At 41.4% G+C, this 26,387-nt stretch overlaps 1 protein-coding gene across 4 annotated transcripts in view; it reads left to right on the top strand.

Moving 5' to 3' along the window:
• The window catches only part of Ubr5 (ubiquitin protein ligase E3 component n-recognin 5), a 119,624-nt gene that overhangs the window by 82,649 nt on the left and 10,588 nt on the right, over positions 1-26,387 (top strand). For 3 of the 4 annotated variants that reach the window (XM_052747642.1, XM_052747643.1, XM_052747640.1), the window contains exons 29-51: positions 552-698; positions 803-921; positions 999-1,125; positions 1,216-1,345; positions 2,230-2,390; positions 2,489-2,728; positions 4,809-4,932; positions 5,529-5,640; positions 7,521-7,652; positions 7,964-8,221; positions 8,751-9,019; positions 9,167-9,378; positions 12,743-12,973; positions 13,624-13,697; positions 15,121-15,293; positions 15,376-15,489; positions 16,414-16,634; positions 17,832-17,952; positions 18,045-18,143; positions 21,065-21,308; positions 23,184-23,295; positions 23,831-23,975; positions 24,854-24,984. In XM_052747642.1, the coding sequence (XP_052603602.1) occupies positions 552-698; positions 803-921; positions 999-1,125; positions 1,216-1,345; positions 2,230-2,390; positions 2,489-2,728; positions 4,809-4,932; positions 5,529-5,640; positions 7,521-7,652; positions 7,964-8,221; positions 8,751-9,019; positions 9,167-9,378; positions 12,743-12,973; positions 13,624-13,697; positions 15,121-15,293; positions 15,376-15,489; positions 16,414-16,634; positions 17,832-17,952; positions 18,045-18,143; positions 21,065-21,308; positions 23,184-23,295; positions 23,831-23,975; positions 24,854-24,984 (3,696 nt within the window). Of the gene's footprint in view, positions 1-551; positions 699-802; positions 922-998; positions 1,126-1,215; positions 1,346-2,229; positions 2,391-2,488; positions 2,729-4,808; positions 4,933-5,528; positions 5,641-7,520; positions 7,653-7,963; positions 8,226-8,750; positions 9,020-9,166; positions 9,379-12,742; positions 12,974-13,623; positions 13,698-15,120; positions 15,294-15,375; positions 15,490-16,413; positions 16,635-17,831; positions 17,953-18,044; positions 18,144-21,064; positions 21,309-23,183; positions 23,296-23,830; positions 23,976-24,853; positions 24,985-26,387 lie in introns of all 4 variants that reach the window. The other variant, XM_052747641.1, reaches the window with a different exon arrangement.

Raw genomic sequence — 26,387 nt, 5'->3', positions numbered from 1 at the left:
CCCGAGTTTGGTCCCTCGGTTCACAGAATGCAAAGAGAGATTCGACTTGTAAATTGTCCTCTAACTCTTACACTTGCTCTGTGGTTACAAGTGTAGTACTTTTGTCCCTCACTCACGCTGCCCCATAAACAAACAGGTGTAAAAATCATCTCAGTTTCTACATCGATGCTTAGTTGTACTTTGTGTTTATTCGGTATACTTGCTGCCCTGCCTGGCTTCCGGGGCAGGGTGAACCAGGTATTTCATGTTCTTTATAACGGTTAGAGGGTTGACTCGATGCATATGGAGGGCCACCTAGGGTTTGTTGGGATTTGGGGCTTGAGGAATACAATAGAAGCGACTGTCCCAGGACATTACAGGGTGCTGTTTTTTATAGGAATTTTAGTGTTGCTTTCTGGATTTCACACCGTGAAATAATCTTTCTTGTATGTAGCTTTAACAGTTACATTTTGCATTTTAACACAAGCAAGTTTCGTGTCGTAGCTCCTCATTTTGTGTAGATCTCTATTTAAAGTTTTCCTATATATGAGCTTTTCTGTGAATTCTTACAGACTCAAGCGAACTTCACCAACAGCCTATTGTGATTGTTGGGAGAAATGTAAGTGTAAAACTCTGATTGCTGGACAGAAATCTGCTCGCCTTGATCTCCTTTATCGCCTGCTCACTGCTACCAATCTGGTCACCCTACCAAACAGCAGGCAAGTAGAGTTCTTAGAATGCGGGGCAGGCAGATAGAAAGAGAGAAAGAAAGAGCTCAGCACACGCCGGTCCCTCTCACCCTCACAGCATGTTCTGTTTCCAGGGGAGAGCACCTCTTGCTGTTCTTGGTACAGACTGTGGCCAGGCAGACAGTGGAACACTGTCAGTATAGGCCTCCACGAATCAGGGAGGATCGTAACCGGAAAACAGCCAGTCCTGAAGGTGAGTGCATTGAACAGTTGTCACTTGTGTGCACAGCAGTGGATTTTATTTTTGTCTGACCCACTCCCCCTTTTCAGATTCAGATATGCCTGATCACGACTTAGAGCCTCCAAGGTTTGCCCAGCTCGCACTGGAGCGAGTCCTGCAGGACTGGAATGCTTTAAGATCTATGATTATGTTTGGGTCACAGGAGAATAAAGACCCGTATGTATTTGTTAAGACATTTTCAAGTGTTTCTGCTTCTGTGTTAATGTTCCTTCCTGCAGTGTCTCCTCTCTCCTTGTCTTTTTCCAGTCTGAGTGCCAGCAGTAGGATAGGCCATCTTTTGCCAGAAGAGCAGGTCTACCTCAATCAGCAGAGTGGCACCATTCGGCTGGACTGCTTCACTCACTGCCTTATCGTCAAGTGTACAGCTGATATTTTGGTGAGTTCTTCGATTCTTAGCATCCTCCCCTGATTCTAAGTCAGACTTCATGCTAACAACTTCTGATTACAACCATTCAACCCTGTTCCCTCCAAACCTATCCTAAATAATTTAAAATAGCAGCATAAAGTTATGGTAAAATAATGCAAAATTAAGGAAGTAAAAATGTTTAGTGAATCTAACCATATAGATTTTTCCATCACAGCCTAGCCATTTACTGAAATGAAATGCAACATGTTTTATATAAAGATTGTTATGAGCAACATTAAGAAAAGACAAAAACAACATGAAATTGGGTATTTGTAGTTGATATCTGTTTGATAAATTCTGCATAGGAAAGACTAGACAGTAATGAATAGTTCAGTACATACGGAATTACGAATTTTATCACTAAATATTTGAGTCTCATTTGCACTTTGGTAAGGGTACTGTATGTAGTGAGCAAGCTGTATTCTGTTTTTATATAATTGATAGTCTCATCTAAACAATCATGATGAGTGTATGTGGGACTAGGGAACAAAAGCCGAGATAGTATAAACTGGGATCCACTGTCTGGCAGACACCCAGCGCGAGGTGTGTTGCTTAACCACTAACTCTGTAAATGGTTTGGTTCAGGTTGTTTCAAGATTTTGTTATACGGGCTGTTAAGGTGGTGTAGCCAGTATAAAGATACTGGCCCCCCAAAAACAGCTGAGTTCAGTCCCTGGGGTCCACATGGTGGAAGGAGACCACTCTACAAGTTCTCTCTGACTCCCACACGTGGGCACACACGTTCATGTATACACACAAACAAAAATCATTTTTAACATTTTATTGGGAACTATTAACATTTAAAAAGTATCAGTGCAGTGTCGGCATTAATAGAATGATTACAACTTTTACAGCTTTTAGATACTCTGCTGGGCACCTTAGTGAAAGAACTCCAGAACAAATACACACCTGGACGCCGGGAAGAAGCTATCGCTGTGACAATGAGGTTTCTACGGTCCGTGGCAAGAGTGTTTGTCATTCTTAGTGTGGAAATGGCTTCATCCAAAAAGAAAAAGTAAGGCACTAAAAAAATTTTGGCACTCATTTTTAGTATGATAATGTTAATATGTGTATGAGAGGACTCAGAGATTTCTATTTTCCTTTCTGCTATAGCAATTTTATTCCACAGCCAATTGGAAAATGCAAACGTGTGTTCCAAGCACTGCTTCCTTATGCTGTAGAAGAGTTGTGCAATGTGGCAGAGTCTCTGATTGTTCCTGTCAGAATGGGGATTGCCCGCCCCACAGCACCGTTCACTCTGGCCAGCACTAGCATAGATGCTATGCAAGGCAGCGAAGAACTGTTCTCAGTGGAACCATTGCCACCACGGCCGTCGTCAGATCAGTCGAGCAGGTATGTCAGTTCTTAGGATGGAGATGTTCTGTTTGGATCATCAAAGCTGGGCTTTTGAGTAGCAATTTAAACAATTTTCCTCAAGTCAATTTTTGTTACCTTAGTGCAAGAATAATAAGGTTGGTATGTATCTGATCAGCATATATTAAAGCTGATTATCAGCAACAGAAAGGTAACAAACTCTTGGAAATGGAACACTCACTACTAAGTGAAAACGGACCAAGACAGAAATTAAGAAAGAAAATAATAATAGCCCTTTGGTGGTGGCACACGCCTTTAACTCTGGTACTCGGGAGGAAGAGGCAGGTGAATGTCTTGAGTACCAGGCCAGCCTGGTCTACAGACCTTCAAGGACAGCCAGGGCTACACAGAGAAACTCTGTCTCAGGAACAAAAACAAACAAACAGACAAAACCAAACTAAATTTGAAAGAAAGAAAAGATCTTCAGCACCAAGCCCCTCCTTGACTTTTCTGGAAACCATCTGTTACTGAGAGTGGTGTGTTTTGTTTTTTTGTTTTGTTTTGTTTTGTTTTTGGCTTTTTTGAGACAGGGTTTCTCTGTGTAGTTTTGGTGCCTTTACTGGATCTTGCTCTGTAGACTAGGCTGGTCTTGAACTCACAGAAATCAGCCTGGCTCTGCCTCCCCAGTGCTGGGATTAAAGGCGTGCACCACTGCTGCCCGGCCCTGATCTTTCTTATTAAAATAAGGTTTTTAACTGAAAAAGTTTCTTTTTACTATATTTATTCATTTTTTCAGGGCAGGATTTCTTTGTATAGCCCTGGCTGTCATTGAAATCAGAGATCCACCTTCCCCTGCCTCTCCAAGTGCTGGAAATAAAGGTGTGCGGCACCACCCCTGGTTCTTTTGACTTACTGAGAAGGTTTATTGTCAGATTTCTAGTAAGTCACATTTTACCTGACAAAGCTCTCCTGTCACTGTCTCACCACTGCCAAACTTGTAATTTTGTGGAAGATTTGTCAATTAAATTCTACAACTTCTCAGGTGTACTCCATTGTCAAATGATTTGGTTAGTCAAGTCTCTGTAGACTTCATGTGATCCTGATCCCAGTACCCTGACAAGTTCTTAATTACTTTGTGTTGTTTAAAAACAAATTGTATTTAGTACATTATATATATTGACTTTTGCTTTTTTGTATTGCTTCTAAGTCCCCCAACCCCACACCCCTGCTGCCCCACAACAACACCCCAAGACCTGGTCTTTCTAACCCAGGCTAGCCTCAAACTCCTGGCAGTCCTTCACCTCAGCTTCCCCGACGCTGGGATGACATGTGCAAGCCGCCATGCCTGGCAGAGTTAACTTTCAATATGGAAAAATCCTATCATTTTACAGTGTTTAGAAATGCCTTTTGGACTGGGTATGGTGGTGCACACCTGTGACCCCAGCACTTAGCAGGCAGAGGCAGGTGGGTCCTTTTTCTCTGGAAATCTTCTCTCAGCTTCTCCTGTGCCTCTGTAATAATGCGTCTGTTTCACCAGGTACTGAGCATCCTGGTTGGCAAGTACCGACTGCTTATATGGAGGTACTGCTAGCTTAGTTGGCTTTCAGATCATCCTTTGGTTCTCCTTTCTCAGGAGAACTGAGATGAGGGAAGACAACCGTTTTCCATCTTAACATCTCTTTTTAATGTCGCTTAGCCCATTCCTGAATTACCAAGGACTATTTAATGTCACATCTCTAGTTTCTGGTCTGTTTAAAACTTCACTCAGCGATTCTTCATTTTATGTGGGGGCACCTACCTGCCTTTTGTTGTTTCTACGTCAAGTTTTAAGAGAAGGGAATCTTTGAGCGCTCTACTTTTGGTTGTTCCTCTGTTTTAGGATAGGATTATAAATGAGTTAGAAACTAACAAATCAATAGGTACCAAGCCGGTGCAGAATGGAAATTGTGCCTGTTGTTAGTGGATGAATGTTGGTGGCAGTGCTTTTGGCATTGGCGGATGCTGGAGGAAAGGAAGAATGTGAGGAATGAGCTACGTAAAGGATTCCAGGGAGAAAGAGGCGTGCAGTGTGCTGCATTAGCCGTGACAGCTGTTCTCACTGCCTCCCGACTCCTTACAGCTCCAGCCAGTCCCAGTCATCTTACATCATCCGGAATCCACAGCAGAGGCGCATCAGCCAGTCACAGCCTGTCAGAGGCCGAGACGAGGAACAGGATGATATTGTTTCAGCAGATGTGGAGGAGGTACTTTTAATTGTTTGAAATGTAGGTGACACACTTTGATTTGATGGGAAGAGCAGTCACTGTCAATATTAACGGTAGTGGCTTAAAACTACCACGTGTCCCATCCAACCTGTGGACTTCTGTTACACTCATTTGTGGCTGTATGTATTGCAGTGATGTCAGTAATCTTTCGTTTATTGAGTACCACGAAATGACATATAAACTTATTTTTTTACCTAAAAATTGAGAGTAAAGGTATTCTCAATGTTAACATTAATTTTTTAGTAGTTTAGTATTTGAAAGACAGGAAATTGGAATTTTATAATGGTTAAAGTACATAGAAAATTCAACCCTTTCCCCATTCTCCAGAACAGTTTTATACTTCTAATTTTAAGGTTCTGTTTATGGACTGAAATTATAAACTGTGGAATATGTTGATAGAATTTTTGATACTAAATTTTCATTATCAAATGAATTTTGAAGCTGCATAGTATAAACTTAGAATTCCTTATTTTAGAGTGATCTGCATTTTATTTCACTAATTCTGTGGACGAAAGTGGTAGAGATGGAGGTCTGCTATGTGCTGTAATTGTCTACAAATCAGATTGTGGGTTTAGGTTGAGGTGGTGGAAGGCGTGGCTGGAGAGGAGGACCATCACGATGAACAGGAAGAACACGGGGAAGAAACCGCCGAGGCTGAGGGCCACCATGATGAACATGATGAAGATGGTATGCAGGCTGTTTGGGAAGTTGTTATTACGAATAAATTGGGTGCCTTGAAAGAGGGAAGCCTCCTTTGCTCCATAGTTAACCAGTTGACTTTCTGCCAAGGCACTCTGCAGTGTCTTTTAAAGTTTTAGCAAGAAATATATACATATACAAAATAACCCTAACCCTAACCCTAACCCTAACCTAACCCTAAGTGCCACGCCCCTGTTCCCGCCCCCCACTCCCACCCTGTTTTTGTCTAAGGAACTTGTTTGTTAGAGTCATAGTCTGAGTATCCGGGCTGAGATCAGACCCATAGAAAGAAGGAATGACCTTGAACTTCTCACCCTCCTGCTTCCACTTCCCAGGTGCTGGGATATAGATGTGCATGACTGTGCCAAGTTTATTGATGGTGGGGATCCAGCCAGCACTTCGTGCATGCTAAGCAAGTGCTTTACCAACTGAACCACATCCCTAGCCTGCCTTCTTTTCTTTCATTCTTTCTTGTTTGGGGTTGGTGGATAGCTCAGTGGTGAGGCGTTGTTATCAAGCCTGTGACCAGAGTTCAGTCCTAAGGACCCACACGGTGAAAGGAGAAAACACGTGGCACTGGTTGTCCTCTGACCTCCACACACAGGTCCATCTCACTGCCCAACCACACAAATAAATGTAATTAAAAAGTGGTTCATTTAGCCAGACATGGTGGTGCACGCCTTTAATTCCAGCACTTGGGAGGCAGAAGCAGTCTGTTTTCTGCCTGATCTACAAAGCAAGTTCCTGGACAACCAGGGCTGTTACACAAAGAAACCTTGTCTCGAACCCCCACCCCCCAAACAAACAAAACATCTGTTTGTTTAATGTGTGTGTGGTCTGTGAGTCCAAGCATGCATATACACAGCTTGTGTGTGGAGGCCAGTGAGAGTTGTGCATTTTATCTCTCTTGCCACTTTGTGAGATCTGGTGGCAGATCTCAGATCTCAGAGCTTACACTAGGGCCTATGCCCACTGAGTCATCTCACTGGCCCACCTAGTCCTGTTTCCTTCAAAAATAAATAATCAACACTCTGGAAACTGAGGCTGGATGGCTGGCTGGATTGATTGATTTTTCTTTCTCTTTGTCTTGTCTCACCATACCACACCTCTTCTTCCCCCCCCCCCCCCCCCCCCCCCCCCCCCCCCGCCCGCCCAGACAGGGTTTCTCTGTGTAGTTTTGCTGCCTGTCCTGGATCTCACTCTGTAGACCATACTGGCCTCAAACTCATAGAGATCTGCCTGGCTCTGCCTGCCAGAGTGCTGGGATTAAAGGCGTGCGCCACCACCGCCCGGCTTGAGGCAGGATTTCTAATTTAAGGCCAGCCTGGGCCACATAGCAAGAATCTGTCTGATTCCTCTCACCTCTAAAATAAATTAGTCATACTTTAACAAAGAACTTTGTGGTGGTGAGAAAGGAAAACAATCTCCCCCAACAGAGTAACGCTGTGTGCTCTGTGTTCCCTGTGCAGGCTCTCTAAAGATCAGGTCATCTCTATGGCTTTGTGTTGACGGGAACTCAACTGCATTATCATGATTTTATGTATTTTGACGTGTTACTGTGAAATAAAAAGAATGACTGTTTTAAGTTCTCTTTTGAAGTCAAATGGATGAAAATAGGACACATGGATTGTTGGTGCTGTCCAGACACCAAGGCTCTGTTGCATTGCTGTGTAAAAGCTCACTCATTACAGTCTTTGAGCAATTTCCCATTGCTGAGCAGCCAGTAACTCTTCCTGAAGAAGAGCTGCCATCCAGCTCCCTGGACTTTTCCGCCTTCCTTCCTAGTGTGCTTCCTAGCTGGCCTCTTGGACCTTTCTTGATTGTTTGGTGAAGTTTTTTTCCCTTATTGTTTCGTCCTACTTTTCTAGGAAGTGACATGGAGCTAGATTTGTTAGCAGCTGCTGAGACGGAAAGTGACAGTGAAAGTAACCATAGTAACCAGGATAACGCTAGTGGGCGCAGAAGTGTGGTCACTGCGGCCACCGCTGGCTCAGAAGCAGGTATGTCATCACCGGAGAAGCTGATGCTGGTCTGCGAGTCCGGGGAGGGGGGGGGGGGGTGATACATGTGGGGAGCTGGCGCCTGTGGTGTACTTTTTCTTCTTTTTCTGCACTGTTTTTTCAGGAATGGATGGATCTTAACGTTTATTTGAAAGGGTTATGTTCTAATTAAACTATTTTTATGGTGGCTTTTCAGTATTACATATCATCTGGTGCTGTTAAATACAGTATTTTCTTGAATGAGGTGACCATGGTTAAGTTAATTATTAGTGAACTTACAGCGTATTTTGTTTTAAACTTTCAAACTTCAGGAGCGAGCAGTGTCCCTGCCTTTTTTTCCGAAGATGACTCTCAGTCCAATGACTCGAGTGACTCTGACAGCAGCAGCAGCCAGAGTGACGACATAGAGCAGGAGACCTTTATGCTTGATGAGCCCTTGGAAAGAAGCACCACTAGCTCCCATGCGAATGGTGCTGCCCAGGCTCCTCGCTCCATGCAGTGGGCTGTCCGTAATACGCACCATCAGCGAGCGGCTAGCACAGTGCCGTCCAGTACATCTACACCAGCAGGCAAGTCAGGAACTCGGGAGTAATCCTGGGAGCCACTCGGTACCTCGAAAACTACGTAGTATGGAAACCCCTTTTGTTGAGTTTCAGATATAAGAAGTACATAAATAAACTGGATGATAGCAAGATTTCTTAACCTTTGCATTATTGCTTCTTTCGGGCTGGATAATAATTATTATTGAGAGCTCTTTTGTGCATTGTAGGATGTTAAATTACATCCCTAGCCTTTATCTGGTAGATGCCACCATTCATTCCCCCAAACCCTGCTTTCCTCTCTCCTCCCCCGGCTGTAACGACACACTGCCAGTGCTTCCTTTTGTGGAGGTCGTGAAGTACAAAGTCACTCCTGGCTGATCGTGTATCATCAGTGCTTGCCCACCTTAATACTTTCCTCCCAATTCTATAGTTGTGGTGCAATTTTTTGCTCATGTACATATTGTTAATTGGTCATTTAGATTTGTGTGAGCACATACAGTGACAGTAGCAGTTAGCAACTACGTTAGCTCATTATAATTGTCCTTTTTCCTTATAGCCAGTTCCGCGGGTTTGATTTATATTGATCCTTCAAATTTACGCCGGAGCGGCACCATCAGCACAAGTGCTGCGGCCGCAGCAGCCGCTTTGGAAGCTAGCAATGCCAGCAGCTACTTAACCTCTGCGAGCAGTTTAGCCAGGGCTTACAGCATTGTCATCAGACAGATCTCGGACCTGATGGGCCTTATCCCTAAGTATAACCACCTAGTGTACTCTCAGATTCCAGCAGCCGTGAGACTCACTTACCAAGACGCAGTCAACCTCCAGGTATGGAACCATTGCACAGTCGCTGCTTACAGTGTTTTGCCCATCAATTCGGAGAATTTCAACATAGTGGGAATGTTACAAATGCTTAAATGTATCAAATTTAGCTTTGTTTGGATAGTTTTGACTATTTTAGTTTGATCTTCATAGAACTATGTAGAAGAAAAGCTTATTCCCACGTGGAACTGGATGGTCAGTATTATGGATTCTACTGAAGCTCAATTACGTTATGGTTCTGCATTAGCATCTGCTGGTGATCCAGGACATCCAAATCATCCGCTTCATGCCTCTCAGAATTCAGCTCGAAGAGAGAGGATGACTGCACGAGAAGAGGCCAGTTTAAGGACTCTTGAAGGCAGACGGTATGAAATTCTCCATGTGCATCTGTGTGTTGAGTCAGCCCCTAAGGCAGCCTAGGTTAGAGCTATTTGATTGCTGTTCCATTTGACCTCGTCTTTTGGTAAATGAGAACTGTCTTATGTTACTGGGTTTTTTTTTTTTTTTTTTCTCGAGACAGGGTTTCTCTGTGTAGCTTTGCGCCTTTCCTGGAACTCACTTTGGAGACCAGGCTGGCCTCGAACTCGCAGAGATCCGCCTGGCTCTGCCTCCCGAGTGCTGGGATTAAAGGCGTGCGCCACCACTGCCCGGCACGTTACTGATTTTTGATAGACATTTGAAACAAAATACTTTAGCCAAATTATTATTATTTTTTTAATCCATTCATGTCATCATAGGAATCTATTCTTAAAAACTATTGTTAGCCTATGTCCTTGTTTCCAAATACTCTGTCTCTCTGCCTCTTTATAAGGCACATATTTCTGGAGAGACTTGTTTCTGACTAGGACTGAGCATGAGTGGAGTTTGTACTTAGAGAAAGTGAGTGTGGTTGTCAGTGCTATGCTTTGCTTTTACAGCACACATCCCCCACCCCTATCCAGTTAAATCCTAAAGTCTCTTTATGTCTTTATCATGCATTTCCTGTTCAGTTATAAAGTAGCACTTTTCAGGACTAGGAATCGACCTGACATTGAAGTCAAGAGGAATAGCTGTGCCATCTAGTGGAAATGGCGGGTCTGCAATCAGTCCTGGCCGTCAAAACAATGAGAGAGGCCAGAGGTCTGGGGGACTGTAAGACAGGAAGAGACGCAGGAAAGCATTGTTGAAACAGGGGCAGGGCAAGATTTATATTTTATACTTGATTCTAAGATAAGGAAATTGAAAATAATTTCTTAATAGGAAAATTACAAAAATCTAGGAATAGAATTCACATACTTATCTTTAACATTTGGGAATTGAAAGATTTGGTAGGCAGCAGTTTTTCTGTTCTAGGAGTTCTGCTCCACAGAAGGACAAGTTGTTTGGCTTTCTTGGGCTTCAGTCAGTTGCTCTAAAATGACAGTTTTCTGTGGCTGAAGAGAGCTTAGTGATTAACACTTGTTTTGCAGAGAACCTGGGTTCAGTTCCTAGCTCACACATGACCGCTTACAATCATCTGTAACTCTAGTTCCAGGAGATCAGACACCCTCTTCTGACCTCCTGGGTAGTGTGCCCACCCACGTGGTACACCGTCTATAGTCAGGCAAACACTCATACACACAAAGTACTCTTAAACAAAACAAACATAGGATTCTGATGTGAGCATTCCATGCCCTCCCCCAACCTTGATCATTATTACATTGTAATCATGTAGTATGTATATAATTTACTCTTTTAAAGTGTATGATTCATTGACTCATTACAAATTTGGAACATTTTCATCATCTCCTTAGGAAATCTTACACACCTTAGTGGTCTTTCCTATCCTGTTTTCTATCTATAGATTCTGAACATATTATGTAAATAGAATCATACAATACATGGCCTTTTAGGACTGGCTTCTGTCACTTAACCCAATGACTTTTTGGCTCAACCATGTTTAACATGTATCAATAACTCAAAAATATTCTGACAGTTGGTTAAAAATGTTAATCATCGACCAGCTGGCATTTGGAGTATTACTACCTTTTCACTGTTGTGCATGATGTTGCACATTTCCATAAAGGTTTTGTGTGGACAAGTAGTTTTGGTATTTTACCTAGTTGTAAAATTGCTAGGTCATATGGTAATGGTACATGTTTAACATTTGAGACACTATCAGACTTTTCCAAAAAGGGAAATCCTCTGAATAGCAGCATCTGAGAGAGCTTTACTTTCTCTCTATCCTTCCCCTCCCCACCCCCTTTCTGGCCTAAATGGAACTGTGCAGCAGAGGACGGCCTTGAACCTGTGCTCTTCCAGCCTCTACCTTGAATGTGCTAGGTCTAGATCACCCAGACCATGGTTATCATTTTCTCTGTATCTTTTTGATTGTAGCTACTCTGGTGGGTTAGACACAACCTAAAAAATAACATCAGATGTTGGGAATGGGATAAGGGAGGCTCAAGGATGGAGTATTGAACTTGGAATCCTCCTGCGAGGGGTGGGGACATTTCAGATTGTGTTGATTTCTAGTGATGTTGGAATATTTTAATGTGCTCATTGGTAGTTTTCCCTGTGTATGTATAGCTGTTTGCATAGCTGTAAATTAGCTCTTTTAGTTTTTATTTAGTTATGAGTTTATATATTTTGGATAAGAATTCCTTATCAAGCAATCTTTTCAAAGATTTTTATCCCTTTTCACTTTTTTTTTGTTTTTAAATGTGTATGTGCGTGAGTAAATGTCACTTCTAGTATTGAGAAGAGGGCACCAGATCTTCTGGAGCTGGAGTTAATGGCAGTTTGTGTTGCCTTCCTCTGCATTTAAAGATAAGAATTTGCCATGTAGCAGCCTGCTGTCAATCACATTTGCTATGTAGCCCTGACCTACTTGACTCTCCATCCTTGAGCCTCCCGTATCCCATTCCCAACATCTGATGTTATTTTTAGGTTGTGTCTAGTGTGCTTCCCTATTGCTGTGATAAAACATCATGTCCATGTGTTAGCGAGGGTCTTACAGCTGATAGAGCCCGGTATCCGAGGAAGCCAGGGTAGGCACTCAGAGCAGGAACCAGGAGGCAGGAACCTGATGCAGAAAGAAGCCTTGGGAGCAGAGTGCTGCTTACTGGCTTGCTTATGGCTTGCTCAGTCTGCTCTCTTATAGCACCTTGGGGTGACACAGTGCACAGTGTGCTGGACCCTCCCACATCAAACATAGGTGAGGAAACTACTCCACAAGCTTACACATGGGCTAATTTACTAATGGGGCTGTTTTGATGAGTCTTTCCTCCTACACGACTAGCTTATGTCAAGTTGACACAAAAACTAGCCAGCACAGATAGTGCTTCTTGATGATTCCCAGAACTCCATCAGCGGCCTTAGCTGACAACTTGTTAGAAATGCAAATCCAGACTTATTAAGACTGGTAGTTAGGGACCCTGAAGTGTAGGGCTATAAATCATAAACATTTAAATGCTCTATTTTCTTTTTATGATTTATTTAACTTTATGTTGGAGTGTTTGACACATGTGCAATACCCGGGGAAGCAATAAGAGGGTGTCAGAGCCCCCTGGAAATGGAGTTATGGGTGGTTGTGAGTCACTGTGTGGATGTTAGGAACTGAACCTAGGTCCTTTGCAAGAGCAAGTGCTCCTAACTGATGAGCCATCACTTCAGCCCAGTCTTTCATTTCTCAGTTAGTTTTTCACATTTCTGAGAGTTTGTATTTGTGGGTCTTGTAGACATCGGTTGTTGTTGTTGTTGCCCCTGTAGACGTGCCACATTGCTTAGCGCCCGCCAGGGGATGATGTCTGCTCGCGGAGATTTTCTCAATTACGCTCTTTCTTTAATGCGATCTCATAATGATGAGCATTCGGATGTTCTTCCCGTGTTGGATGTGTGCTCATTGAAACATGTGGCGTATGTTTTCCAAGCCCTCATATATTGGATTAAAGCAATGAATCAACAGACAACATTGGACACCCCTCAACTGGAACGCAAACGGTATGCCCATACTCTCCTTGAGTCTTGTTTGAGAACTACTTACTTGGTGTGGTCTCTAAGTAGACAGCCAGTTTGGATTAAGGAGATCAGCACTGCAAAAGAGAACAAAGATATTTTATGTAGGAAAGAAACCTCTGTCTAACTGTTCTGTTATTATTTCCTACTTAAGATGAAAACCCAGGAATCCAGTTAAATTTATTTGGTGAGATCTTGTCATATTTTGGATGAGAGTTTATGTAGACATTCAGTATTTAGTGATTATTATTTACTTACTTATTTATTTTGCCTTCTGTTGAGCCTATCTTGTTACTATGAATTAGGCAGATCATTTTACAATTTCCTGTTACCTGAAACTATATAGTAGTGTTAGGTATGAGTTAGATTCCAGGGTGAGGTGTCAGATGGTAAAGGTGTTTGCCTAACCACCCGAGTTCAATTCTTGGGTCCCACATGGTGGAAAGAGAGACCCAACTCCTGCAAATTGTTCTCTGATGTCCATGTGCATGCTGTGACAGACACACTTAGACAACACACACGAGTCAGGGACCAGAGTGACATTTCTGATGTCTTCCTTGCACTCTCCTTCGCCTCTGCTCTCTTTCCTATCATACAAATTCTTAATTTAAATGACTGACTTTGTTCTTTTTAAGGACACGAGAACTTTTGGAACTGGGTATTGATAATGAAGATTCAGAACATGAAAATGATGACGACACCAATCAAAGTTAGTGCACAGAAAGTCTCCTGATGTACTTTAAGAAATATCTGCCTCAGGGTTTCCCTCCAGGCTTTTAAACTACATTATTTCCTGTCTGGGTGGGAATTTCTCGTTTCTTCTCTGTCGTTCTCCTTACACATCTTTGTATTATACATTTCATAATTCAGACTGAATTAATGGGGATTTTCCAGTAGTCCGTACTTTTCTTTTAGAATTTCCCTTTTTCATTTCTCTTAGTTTATATTTACTATTGCTTTAAGTCTTAGTTTTAAATGTTAATTCCTTCTTTATTAATACTGATGTAAAATAGGTAGAGTTAGGAAAATGTAAATTATTCTTGAGAATAGAAACTAAGAGAAGTTTAATTTTTAATGCCACAAAGCTGGAGGATCTTGTAGGACAGTGGTTCTCAACCTGCCTGCAGATCATGACCTCTTTGGGAATTGAATGATCTTTTCACAGGGGTTGCCCAAGACCATTGGAAAACCCAGATATTTATGTTACGATTTATAACAGTAGCAAAATTACAGTTATAAAGTAGCAGTGAAAGTAATTTTATGGTTGGAGCTCACCACAACATAAGGAACTATATTAAAGGATTGCAACATTAGGAAGGTTGAGAAACCACTGTTATAGAGTCAACTTGGAGTTTTCTATTATTTTAGTTGGGAGTTAAAGATTAAAAATGAATAGTCCAGTTTCCTGTTTTATTATTCCCAGCTAATACTTTTATTAGCTTAGGGAAAGACAGCTGGTCTGGGTTGGGTTTTTGGTTGTTGTTTGTGGTAGTTGGTGTTTGGTTTTTTTCTTTCTCCTTTTGAAAGTCCAGCCATAATCCACCATTTCCGCAGCCTCAGTAGGCACTGCCAGAGTTTGGTGCCATTCAGGAGAAGTGCTGCTAGTGGACTGACTTACTGGGCACGCTTTCCGTGCGGTCAGCAAATAGTCCGAGTTCAGCCTCTCTTCGTCTCCTTGGCTGTCACCAGGGTGCGTCCTGAATATGCCGAGAAACTAGCTGTGGTTTGGCTTCCTTCTCTGGATCTAAAGAGAGGGCGTAAGAAGCCTGTTCAGTATAGATAGAGTGGGAGTATTCATTACGGCTTTTATTCTTGAATTGTTATTGTTGTGTGATATTTAATGCATTCAGTTATTTTGGATTGTCACTTTAAAAAATACAGCAGAAGCTAGTAGGTATGTCATAGGCATTTAATGTCAATACTGAGGTAAGTAGAGACAGATCAGCCTGGTCTACATAGTGAGTTCTAGGACAGCCAAGGCTGCTACACAATGAGACCCTGTTTCCAATCCAGTTCTTAATTTGCTTTTGTATATAACATTTTATAAGAGATACCAAGCATTTTGGATTGAACAAAGTAATTTTCTGTTACCCTTTGTAATTACTAATTTTGTTATCATTTTTAATGTTTAGGTGCTACTTTGAATGATAAGGATGATGAATCTCTTCCTGCAGAAACTGGCCAAAACCACCCTTTTTTCCGACGCTCAGACTCAATGACGTTCCTTGGATGTATACCCCCAAATCCATTTGAAGTGCCTCTGGCTGAAGCCATACCCTTGGCTGATCAGCCACATTTGTTGCAGGTGAACTAATAGGTCTAATGTTCATTTATAGCTGATTTTGAAGTGTTCAATCTAACTATAATATGTCTTGTTAAAATTCCAGCCAAATGCTAGAAAGGAAGATCTATTTGGCCGTCCAAGTCAGGGTCTTTATTCCTCATCTTCCGGTAGTGGGAAATGCTTAGTGGAAGTTACAATGGACAGAAATTGCCTTGAGGTAAGATAGTAAAAGTTTATAGTCTATTTGTTAGTTAGCACTTTTCCTAGCATCCAGGTTTGAAGAGATGCATTAGTTCAGAATATTTCATTTCCCCCAGTAGTAAAAGTGCCAGAAGTTGCTTTTCTTACAGTATAATAGAACTGTTCCTTTCATTGACTTACAGTGTCAGCTCATTTCACACATCACATAGCTCTCTTTATGTGCTTACTCTGTTCCTCCAGAGCGTTGGTGATGTACGCTGCTGAAAACTTGGGTTTCCAAAATACTTACTATATACGAGCATATGTAATTTTAGCTTCGAATTTCCCTCGATGTGCTGAGCTACTTGAATCAAGAATAAAGATTAATAAGGAAGCATTAGTAATGACACGTCAGTAATTCTATCTTTTGGGTGCTGTCTTGGTCTTTATAACTAAGGAAACATTTATGTAAGAAATAAGGCTTGAGGAGATTATAAATGTCAAGGGTGAATGTCAGTTATCATACAACTACATGCCAGACTTAGCTTTCAGATATGTATGTCTGATTTGAGAGGTAAACTTATACTCTGCTGTTTTTCTAGGAAAAAAATAGTATCATGTTTAAAGTCAGCATAAGAGAAATATAGCTGATAGATTTTTATAATCAAGTGGTAAAGGGGATGTAGTCCTAAAATTATTGAAAATATGTAGGAGATTAAGTACCAGAGGGATTGTAAAACATTGCTTTGAAGATTCTCTGCGCCTGCTCTGGTGAGTGCACTGGAATTTGTGGTCATCTGGAGGATGCAGGCTGACAAGAACAGACTGCATTTGGTGGTAGACCCTCTAGAAAGGGGACCTGTTAACAAATAACAAATATATGTTTCTGTGGAGCTCTATTAAAGTTGAAAACATCTTCTTTTCTTCTTAATGCGTAACTTTTAAACCTAAAATTGCATAGGTTCTTCCAACTAAAATGTCTTATGCTGCCAATCTAAAAAATGTAATGAACATGCAAAATCGGCAAAAGAAAGAAGGGGAAGAACAGAGTGTGCTGGCTGAAGAAGCTGAGAGTTCAAAGCCAGGGCCGTCTGCTCATGATGTTGCCGCCCAGTTAAAAAGCAGTTTACTAGCAGAGATTGGACTCACTGAAAGTGAAGGGCCACCCCTTACATCATTCAGGTATGGCTAAATGAAGTAATGTCCCTGTGACTGTTAAACTTTTAATTTTTATTAGAGATTTCACATTTTGTAAATTTGTATATATAAGTATTATTATTGTTACTCTTCTGTGATTTCCTAATTTACTATCAGATAGTTAAATATTACTGAGTTTTCTGGACTCCATGACTTCTTAAAAATTGATCTTCTTTTTCCTTTATTGAATTTCCAAGATGCTACTTTTCTTTTGTTTAATACTGTCTTAAAACTCTTGTCAATTACAGACTTGTTATCAGCAGTTTAGATAAGGGGAGCATGTAAATACTAGAAAGAACAGAATTTTCAGGATTTGTGACTCATGTTTAATTTGGGTTCACAAATAGTATCTTTGACAGAGGTACATTTTTGTTTACTAAATAAGTTACTAGCATATACTGTTGCTTAGTGTTGGTAATCACCAAGGGATTTGCTGACTCTTGTTTATGCCTTAGTTTTTGGCTGGAAGTATGAGATAATATTTTTGCTTACAAGTTAATGAGCTAGTTAATGAAATAAGGTATGCTTAGGAGTTCTAGTGGACGAACAAGATACACTGTGTGGACACTATCTCCCAACTATAAAGGGTCTGGGGTAATCTCTATACTGCAATAGCCTAGACTTAGATAATATGGCAAGATGGTTAGACCATGTAGACCAGGTTGGAGAAAAGAAATAGAGGTCTGAAGACCAGTTAGTAGTAGTTCCAGCTGATGAGGAAAGAAAGAGTTAAGGTTAGCAAATTAACTTTAGGGATGGAAAGAAAATCACATCAGAGGAAGGTGGACTGTGTCACTCGGGAAGAACAGAAGTGGGAAAATGTACATTACGTCTGTGCAGTGGGGAAGTAGATGGTACTGATGGATACAGATTACTAGGAAATAGTGTTGTCATGAGGCCGTGTTCAATTTTGTCTGTGCTGGGCTCTAATTAAGATCACTTACGGAGAGGGGATTCAAGTGGAGATGGCCATTTGACTCTGAGGAGAGGAGGTAAATGAAATGGAAGTTGAAGATGGAAGATGCCTTGATGGTGTGACCTAGACACCTCAGGAGCATGCAGCCGTGGGAAAGCTCTTCATGAAAGAGCATATGAGAATATTAAAAGACCGAGAAAGGCATTGCTGTTGACCAGCGTGGAGTCTGGGGAATTGATTGCTTTCTCCCTGTCTCCCTTCTCCAGGCCGCAGTGCAGTTTCATGGGGATGCTCATCTCTCATGACATGTTGCTGGGACGTTGGCGCCTGTCTTTAGAGCTATTTGGCAGAGTGTTCATGGAAGATGTTGGAGCAGAGCCTGGATCAGTGTGTATTTTGTGTACTTGAATTCTATTCTGCGTGATAAGAACATGTTTCAGTGAATAATGGTTATTTTTTTTTTCTTATTTTACTTTAAGATCTTAACTGAATTAGGTGGTTTTGAGGTAAAAGAATCAAAGTTCCGTAGAGAAATGGAAAAACTGAGAAACCAGCAATCAAGAGATTTATCACTAGAGGTAAAGGTATTTAGATTGTCTCATATCTGTATCTCATATCTCACAACTTTTATTTTGGTTTGGTTTGGTTAAATATTTCTTCTTTCAGTTTAAAAAAATTTTTTTTTAATTTATTCTACATACCAAACACAGATCCCCCTCTTATCCCTCCTCCAAAAGGGTAAGTTCTCCCCTAGGGGGACAGCCAAGCCTGGTACATTCTGTTGAGGCAGGACCAAGCCCCTTCCCTCTGCATCAAGGGTGAGCAAGGCGTCTGACCGTAGGTAATGGGATCTAGAAAGCCAGCTCATGTACCAGGAATAGATCCTGATCCCTCTGCCAGGGGCACCTCAAACAGACCCAGCTACTCAACTGTCCTGTATGCAGAGGGCCTAGTCTGGTTCCATTCAGATACCATAGTATCAAGTCTAAAGTTTGTGAGTTCCTATGAGCTTTGTTCAGTACTTCACAACTTTTGAAACACATAGATAATAAATATTGCTTAAGGTTATATGCTTATAATTAAAACTTTAAAGAAATGATTAAAAATTTAGACCAGTATTTTTTTTGGGGGGCGGGGGTGGTCATTGGGAATTTGTTTCCTAGCATCTTTTATAGATGGAGCTTTTTTTTTTTTTTTTTGAAAGTAAGTTTTGGACTGAAAAGATGGTTCAGTTGGTAAGGGGTTTGTCATATAAGTATGAGGACCTGAGTTCAGATCTGTACCCACTTAGGAAGCCAAGTGTGGTAGCATGTACCATAACCTTTGACCCTAACACTGGGGGGGGGGGGTGCAGAGACAGAGTCCTTGGTCACCTAGTCTTGCTGACATCAGTGAGAGCCTCATCTCAAAAAAATAAGTTAGAAAATGATAGAAGAATAAGCCCAATGTCAATCTCTGGCCTTCACACACGTTTGCATGGGCAGGCATACCTGTACACATGTATGCACAGACATATGAACATGCGCGCACACACGCACACATTTCATTACATAAACATGAGCTAAAAAATTTCTGGTGTATTGAATTCCATTCAGTCTATTGTTATTGATGCTTAATTTGTTTGTTCCCTCTCTATTTTTGTGTCTTTTTAATATTATCTATAGTAGCCTTCCTTGAGACCTTCCAGTGTGTCTTAGGAATTTCCTGCCACAGGCCTTACATTGGCCATTTCTTTAAGAAATCATATTGTCAGGTTAAAAATAGGCTCTGATCTGAGGTCACATTTTCTACTGGGTTGGTTGTTATTTCTAGGCCTTTAAAAGGTTACTGTGAAATTCATACTGAGACTTTGAATTCAGATGGAAGATATCCTTTCCTCCATACTGAATACACGGCTTCTCACCATTGGTGGGTTATTTGTTTCTATCCCACGGTTTGCAGCAGTCTTAGAATTACGACATTACTCCTACCACCAATAAAACGTTTATTTTTGTTGTTTTGAGACAGGGACTCACTCACTTTATCACCTAAGCTGGTCTAGGACTCACTGTGTAGCCCAGGCTGGCTTTAACCTTCTGGCAATTCTCCTGCCTCTGGGATTATACAGGCATGATCCACCACACCTGGTTTAAAATGATTATTGATAGTAACTTTAGGTTAATTTGTAGCTTTATTGTCTATAGATAATATCCAAGTGCAAATGCTTGATTCTTCATCATTTTACTGTCAGAATTTTTATAAGAAATGATATCTACATATAGTTTTAATTTAAATTTCTTATTTTAAGGCAAGTTAAACCTTTCATGTATTTAGGATCTTTGTTTTCTTAGGATTTTTTTTTTTTAATGAATTCTTGGTGTATTTTTGCCCAATTTTTAGTATAAAGTTACTTTTTTTTTCAAATTAAAAATAATTTTTTTTCAGATGGGTATGGTGGCATATGCCTTTAATTTCAGCACTGGAGAGGCAGAGGCATGTGGATCTCTGTGAGTTCAAGGACAGCCTGGCCTACAGAGAGAGTTTCAGGCCAGCCAGAGCCACACAATGAAGCCTTCCCCTTACACAAACAAACAAACAGACAAACAGTAAAGTGAAGCACTTTTAAAGATCCGTGTTTAAACATGGTTCTTGGTGTGTGGTACAGGCCAGAGCGTGTGCAGAGGGGTTGCCAACTCCTCCTCCTCGTGGCTCTAAGGGACTGGACTTAGGTTGTCAGGGTGGTGGCTGGTACCTATAGCTGCTGAGCCACCCTGCCAGCCCCTCGAATTGTAGAAGCTGTTTATCAGTGCCTTTAGGTGATGTGTACTCAGTGCACAAGTATGTCTGTGTGCTGGAGTCTGCAGGTATTTTTTTCTCCAGCATGTCATTTTTCACACTTATATTTTCTGTTACTGAGGGAGTTATATGTGTTTGGGCTTCAGTAGTGTAGGAAGTTCATTATTCTGAGGCCTTCCTATAGAATAAATTCCAGGCTACCCTGGATTACATACCAAGGCATCTCAAAAGAGAAAAAGTTCACATCTCTGATCCATTTGGAATTTATTCTTGTGTAACAAATGAATAGGATTGACGTTCTCTGGTGGATCTTTGTTTTTTCATTTATTTATGTGTGTGTTTGTTTAGTTTGTTTTTCTGAGACAGTGTTTTTCTGTGTAGCCCTGGCTGCCCTGGAACTAGTTCTGTAGACCAGGCTGGCCTCGAACTCACAGAGATCCGATTGCCTCTGCCTCCTGAGTACTGAGATTAAAGGCGTGTGCCACCATGCCCCAGCTTCTGGTGGCTCTTTGAAAGAATGGCTTTAAGTGGAGTTAAATTCATTAGCCTGATTTAATGCAGGACAGTCTTTGCTTCGGAAAGATGTATATCTGGAGTGTAAAAGCTCCTGAGACCTCAGGTTTCTTTGTAGTATTTAAACTAGCAAGGGAAAGGTGAGGTTGTAGTTTGAGGTAGAAAACCCTGTGGTTTCAGCACCGATTGACTATTTGGTGCATTTGGCCAGGTCGATCGGGATCGGGATCTTCTCATTCAGCAGACCATGAGGCAGCTCAACAATCATTTTGGCCGAAGATGTGCTACCACACCAATGGCTGTCCACAGAGTCAAAGTCACCTTTAAGGATGAACCAGGAGAGGGCAGTGGTGTAGCACGGAGTTTCTATACAGCCATCGCACAAGCATTTTTATCAAATGAAAAATTGCCAAATCTAGATTGTATCCAGAATGCCAACAAAGGTACCCACACAAGTAAGTACTCTACAGATGTCAAGCATCGTAATTATTACTCTTGTTTGTCATAACAGTGGTAATCATGACCGTGTATCTATACATTTTACAGAATTTTATTCTAGAGTATGATTTAGTGTTGACAAACTGCTTGAATTGACAGTTTGCTTCTTACTGCACCATGCTCTTCAGTGTGTGATCACTAGCTTCTCACCTCAGTTGTTACTTGTTTGGAGGTGACAGGTTGTAAGCTCTTAAGTGAGCACTATACAAATCCAGGAAGGGAGTGGGAGTATTTCTTCCTTCTCTCTTTCTTTCACCCTTGTGTTGACAGCTACTTGAAGAGAAAACACAGTTCTCTAGGTACAAGAGTCACAAGTATGCTCTGATGCCATGAGCTAAAGAGCATGAGACCACGTGGACCAACTGTGTCACTATGCTTATTATTTTAATTTCAGTAGGATTTTTTTTCCTCTTTAAAGATAGGGCTTTATTGTGATGCATGGGGGAGGGGCTTGGTCCTGTCCCAACTTGGTATGCCAGCCTGTGCTGACAACCCAAGGGAGGCCTTATCCCCTGTGAGGAGGGGGTGTGGGGGAGGTGGGGGAAGCGGTAGAAGGGGAGGGCGGGGGAACAGGAGTTGGTATGTAAAATGAAAAAAAATTAAATAAGAAAATAAAAATAGGGCTTTATTAACATCTTGGAGCATTGCAACCTCATTACGAACCCAACACTTGGGGGTTAGAACTCTGACCTAATTTGCCCTTGGTTCTTTCAAGCTTTGTGAACGTGACAAAAGCTGTAGGAGATGATAATGGGGAACGTGTGCCAAGCAGGGTCAGGAGCTGGCAGTCTTCTAAGTGGGTGGCTGGAGTAATTAGGCCAGAGGAAGTTCCTAATTACTTAGGCTACATCTGTGTCTCATTGGGCATGTCCATGGAGATTGATTGGGTTGCAGAAGCAGTAACGGGTGAACAACTGGAGAGTTTGCCAGTCTTTAGTCATCACATTACCATTTAACTTCTGATGAAAGTAGATTAATAGATTGGAATGGGGAGACTTGGAAAATCTTGACCTTTTAGAAATCTCTTTATCAAACATTATTAAGAAGCCATACTCAAGGGCAGGTGAGCTATATTAGCATAAGGCTCTTGCTGCCAAGCCTGCTGACCTGAGCTTGGTCCCCAGGGTCCCCAGGGTGGAAGAAGAGAAGAACCCAGGCCTATGCAGTGGCGTGTGCCTGCCATTTGTTGGGGTACAGCAAATTCACAGATAGAATTTTTAAAAAGAATGAAAGAAAAAACCATGGTCAGGACTGAGCATTGGAATTTCATAATAGCTAATGTTCTGGCGGTCTATAATGTTCAGAGCCCCAAATGGAGACTACAAAAGGTATTCCTTCACTCAGCGGCTTCGACTGTGTGAGACACCTCAGCACTGTTATAATTAAGTCAGTCCAGCAGTAGTTGCATATTATTTCATAGTTTGACATGACAAGGGGAGAATAGTTCACCAGTGTTAAGGTGAACTTGTATGATGAGCTGTGTACATTCTATACAACTATCAGTAACCTTCAAAAACCAAGGAGCTGTGAGAGAGGAGAATCTGAGTTCAAATCCCTAGCACATTAAAAACTGGGCATAGTTTGCAGGGGCTTATAACCATGTTGTGGGATGGCAAGTTTCAATGAGAGAGCCTGTGTCAAAAACGTGCAGCAGTAGACACATCTGATGTAGTGTATGCACACACAGCACACACCCCAGAGAGAGAGGTACTGGCAAGGAAATGATCTCCAGCAGCCTCCTGTTCGTGGTCTCACGTCGGCGCTGACTGAATGTAAAAGCTTGTTGTCTTTTGTCTTTATTGTAATGTCCTGCCTTTCATCTTTTCTTGTAGGTTTAATGCAAAGATTGAGGAACCGAGGAGAGAGAGACCGGGAAAGAGAGAGAGAGAGAGAAATGAGGAGGAGTAGTGGCTTGCGAGCAGGGTCTCGGAGAGACCGGGATAGGTACAGTGGGTTTCAATATTTACTCAATACGGGCATTTTAGGTAAGTGGGATAGATAAAGGCTTGCAAATCAGTGTAAGATTTGGTGGTGGATGGATAATGAAAGGGTCTGCTTTAGCAACCCTGGGACATTTGAAAGTACACTGCCTTTTTATTTATTCACTAAAGTTTGACATTTCATTACAATTATTACTTTCCTAGTTTAATTAAGTCTTAATTGTGACAAACTGTATTTTAATTTCCTCTTGTTGAAATGGGCTACATTTACTTTTGTTTAAAATTTCCAGGAATTATGGATAGTCTCTCAGAGTCTGGTTTGGTCCTGCTCCATTAAAATCAAATTATATGTTACATGTAGATTTTTAGTGACAAACCTAGGTAATCTTTTTGCTCAGGCATGTTGTATTTAGACATCGTACCATCCTGGTGTCATGGTTGGCACTGTCTATGTGTTCTCTGGTTTTCTGTTGACCAAGGTGTGCTGACATTTTGGTTTGGTCAAAGGCAATGGAGTCAGAAACTTTCTTCTTTCACAGAGACTTCAGGAGACAGCTTTCCATCGATACCAGGCCGTTCAGACCTGCTTCTGAGGGGAACCCTAGTGATGACCCCGACCCTCTGCCAGCTCATCGGCAGGCCCTTGGAGAGAGGCTTTACCCCCGAGTCCAGGCAATGCAACCTGTGAGTCCTGGGGGGCACTGTCCTACCGTTAACTAGATGTGGGCTCTTTTCCTGTAATGGCAGCTATGAAGCAAGTACACTGTGTTGGACTGTTTGCCTCTACAGTGATAAGAAATTTTAAAAGAAAGTGTTGCTTGGAAGTAACTGTACTTGAATCTTTCCCCCCACAAAACTTAAGTTTGAGACAATTCAATTCTGCCCAATTTGAGTTCCTTCTGTGTTAAAGAATTCGCTGTGATTTATACTCATTTTTATATATTTTATATTTTTACTTAAATAAACCATTGTTCCTTTTTAAAGTAGATACGCTCTGTTAGCAAGCTGTAGCTAAAACATGGCAGTCCTTTACTGCTGATAAAAATAGCTCCATTTCAATTGAATGTTTTATTAAGTTTCTCTCAAAATGTGGAACCTGTAAACTAGTCATGGATTTTTTTTTCCCCTTTTTGGTCTTTATGTATTATGTTCATACATGCAGCCAAAAAGACTAATAAAGCAGAATATCAGTTCTATTTCTTGCGATAAGTCAGTCTTAAGTGATAGGCGCCTTCCTCCTCACCTCCCTTTTTTTTGCTGTATTCATTGAAAGTGGTTTTGGCTCTCTGAGGAAGACAAAAATTATAGAAATTACATGTATGTTTACTTGGAATTTAAATACATTAAGAAATACAGAGAGACCATCATATAAATATTCCAGCCCCAACAAAACTGCTAGTTCATGGACTGTGCGTTCCTTGTCTAAGTTGTCTGATTAACCTTGAAGTTTCATAAAAAGCCTTGCTAGTTCACAAGAAAATTTTTAAAATTTGATTTCCTTCTCTTGATTGTAGCTCGTAACCAGCAGAGTTGATGACGTAACATTTCTTCATCTTTTATAGGCGTTTGCAAGTAAAATCACCGGCATGCTGTTGGAGTTGTCCCCAGCGCAGCTGCTTCTCCTGCTGGCAAGTGAAGACTCTCTGAGGGCGAGAGTCGATGAGGCCATGGAGCTCATTATCGCCCATGGACGGTAATGTGTGCGGTTGGAGCAGCACTTCAGTTTAAACATGAGCTGTGTTATTTCCAGAGAGGGTGTTTTTCACCATATCCTCAAACTTAGGACAGGTCTGGAGAGACATCATTCAGTGGTCAAGAGCACCTGCTGCTCTTCCAGAGGACTAGGTTTGGGTCCCAGGACCCACATAGCTGCTAACAGCTGTCCGCTACTTTAGTTCCAGAGGATCTAGTACCTTCTTCTAGCTGGGGGCACAGGTATACATGCAGGCAGAAAACACACACACACACACACACACACACACACACACACACACACACACACACACATCTCAAAAAACAAAAGTAAAATACCTTTTTCAGATTTTTTTAAAAATGGTGTCTTATAATTCCTAAGTGCAGTAGCTGAGTTTTTCATGCTTTATTAGGTTATAGAAGGTATTTGACATTTAAAATTGTTCTGTTTTGTTCCCAAGACAAAGTTTAGAATCAATTTTGTGTAGAAGAAATGTATCTGAAATTTCCCTGAAGTACCTCAAATTCCCTAGTTGGGAGTACCCATGGCAAGAGACCACATTATGCTCAGAATCTTGGGGTAAATCTCCTAAATTCTTGGGTTAAATATGATATTCCTTTTAGGGCTCCAAATTTACCTTAAAATTTTGTTTAAGTTTTTTCTTTGCCTTATGCAAAGTATGTTAGTTTGAATATGAAATCTAAAAATACCAAATATCCCTCTACTCAAGGTGACATATATTAGGAAGATATGCCACACTTAGGTGGGCTTACTCATTTCAGCCAGTTTGAAGCATGGATTAATTTAAATGTATGAGAATGTATATGGTGCTATGAACCTTATACATGCTAGGTATATTAGTCACTGATCTATTGCTGTGAAGGGACTCCTTTGACCACAGCACCTCTTCTAAAGGAAAACATATATTTGGGCCTGAGTGCTCTCCATCTAGATCCACAGGCAGCAGGAAGCCAGAGAACCACTGGGCCTGGTTTGGGCTTTGGAAACTTCAAAGCCCATCCCCCAGTGACATACTTCCTCCCAACAAGGCCGCACCTCCTAATCCTAATAGTTCTCAAATAGTGCTACCCCCTGATGACTAAGCATTCAAATATCTGAGCCTGTGGGGGCCATTCTTACTCAAACCACCGCTCTAGCTAGGTACCGCCACTGTATTCCATCCCAGGCCTTAGGTAACAATGTGATTAGCTACAGTTCTAGAAGTAGTATAGACAGCTGGGCTGAGCACCAGAGCTCAACAGCCACTTCTCAAGGCCTCGAATAGCCCAAGCTAAGAGCTGTTGATCTACTGATAATGTCCTTTACTGCTATTTTCCTCTGGACTTTTTTTTTAAAAAATTTATTTATTTATTATGTATACAGTGTTCTGCCTGCACATAGGC

This window comes from Peromyscus californicus, unplaced genomic scaffold (assembly GCF_007827085.1).
Source record: "Peromyscus californicus insignis strain IS unplaced genomic scaffold, ASM782708v3 Scaffold_20__1_contigs__length_68692818, whole genome shotgun sequence".
In the NCBI taxonomy this organism is placed as follows: Eukaryota; Metazoa; Chordata; class Mammalia; order Rodentia; family Cricetidae; genus Peromyscus; species Peromyscus californicus.
The sequence above is the reverse complement of the archived record's forward strand: the minus strand, read 5'-3'. Positions and strand labels throughout refer to the sequence as shown.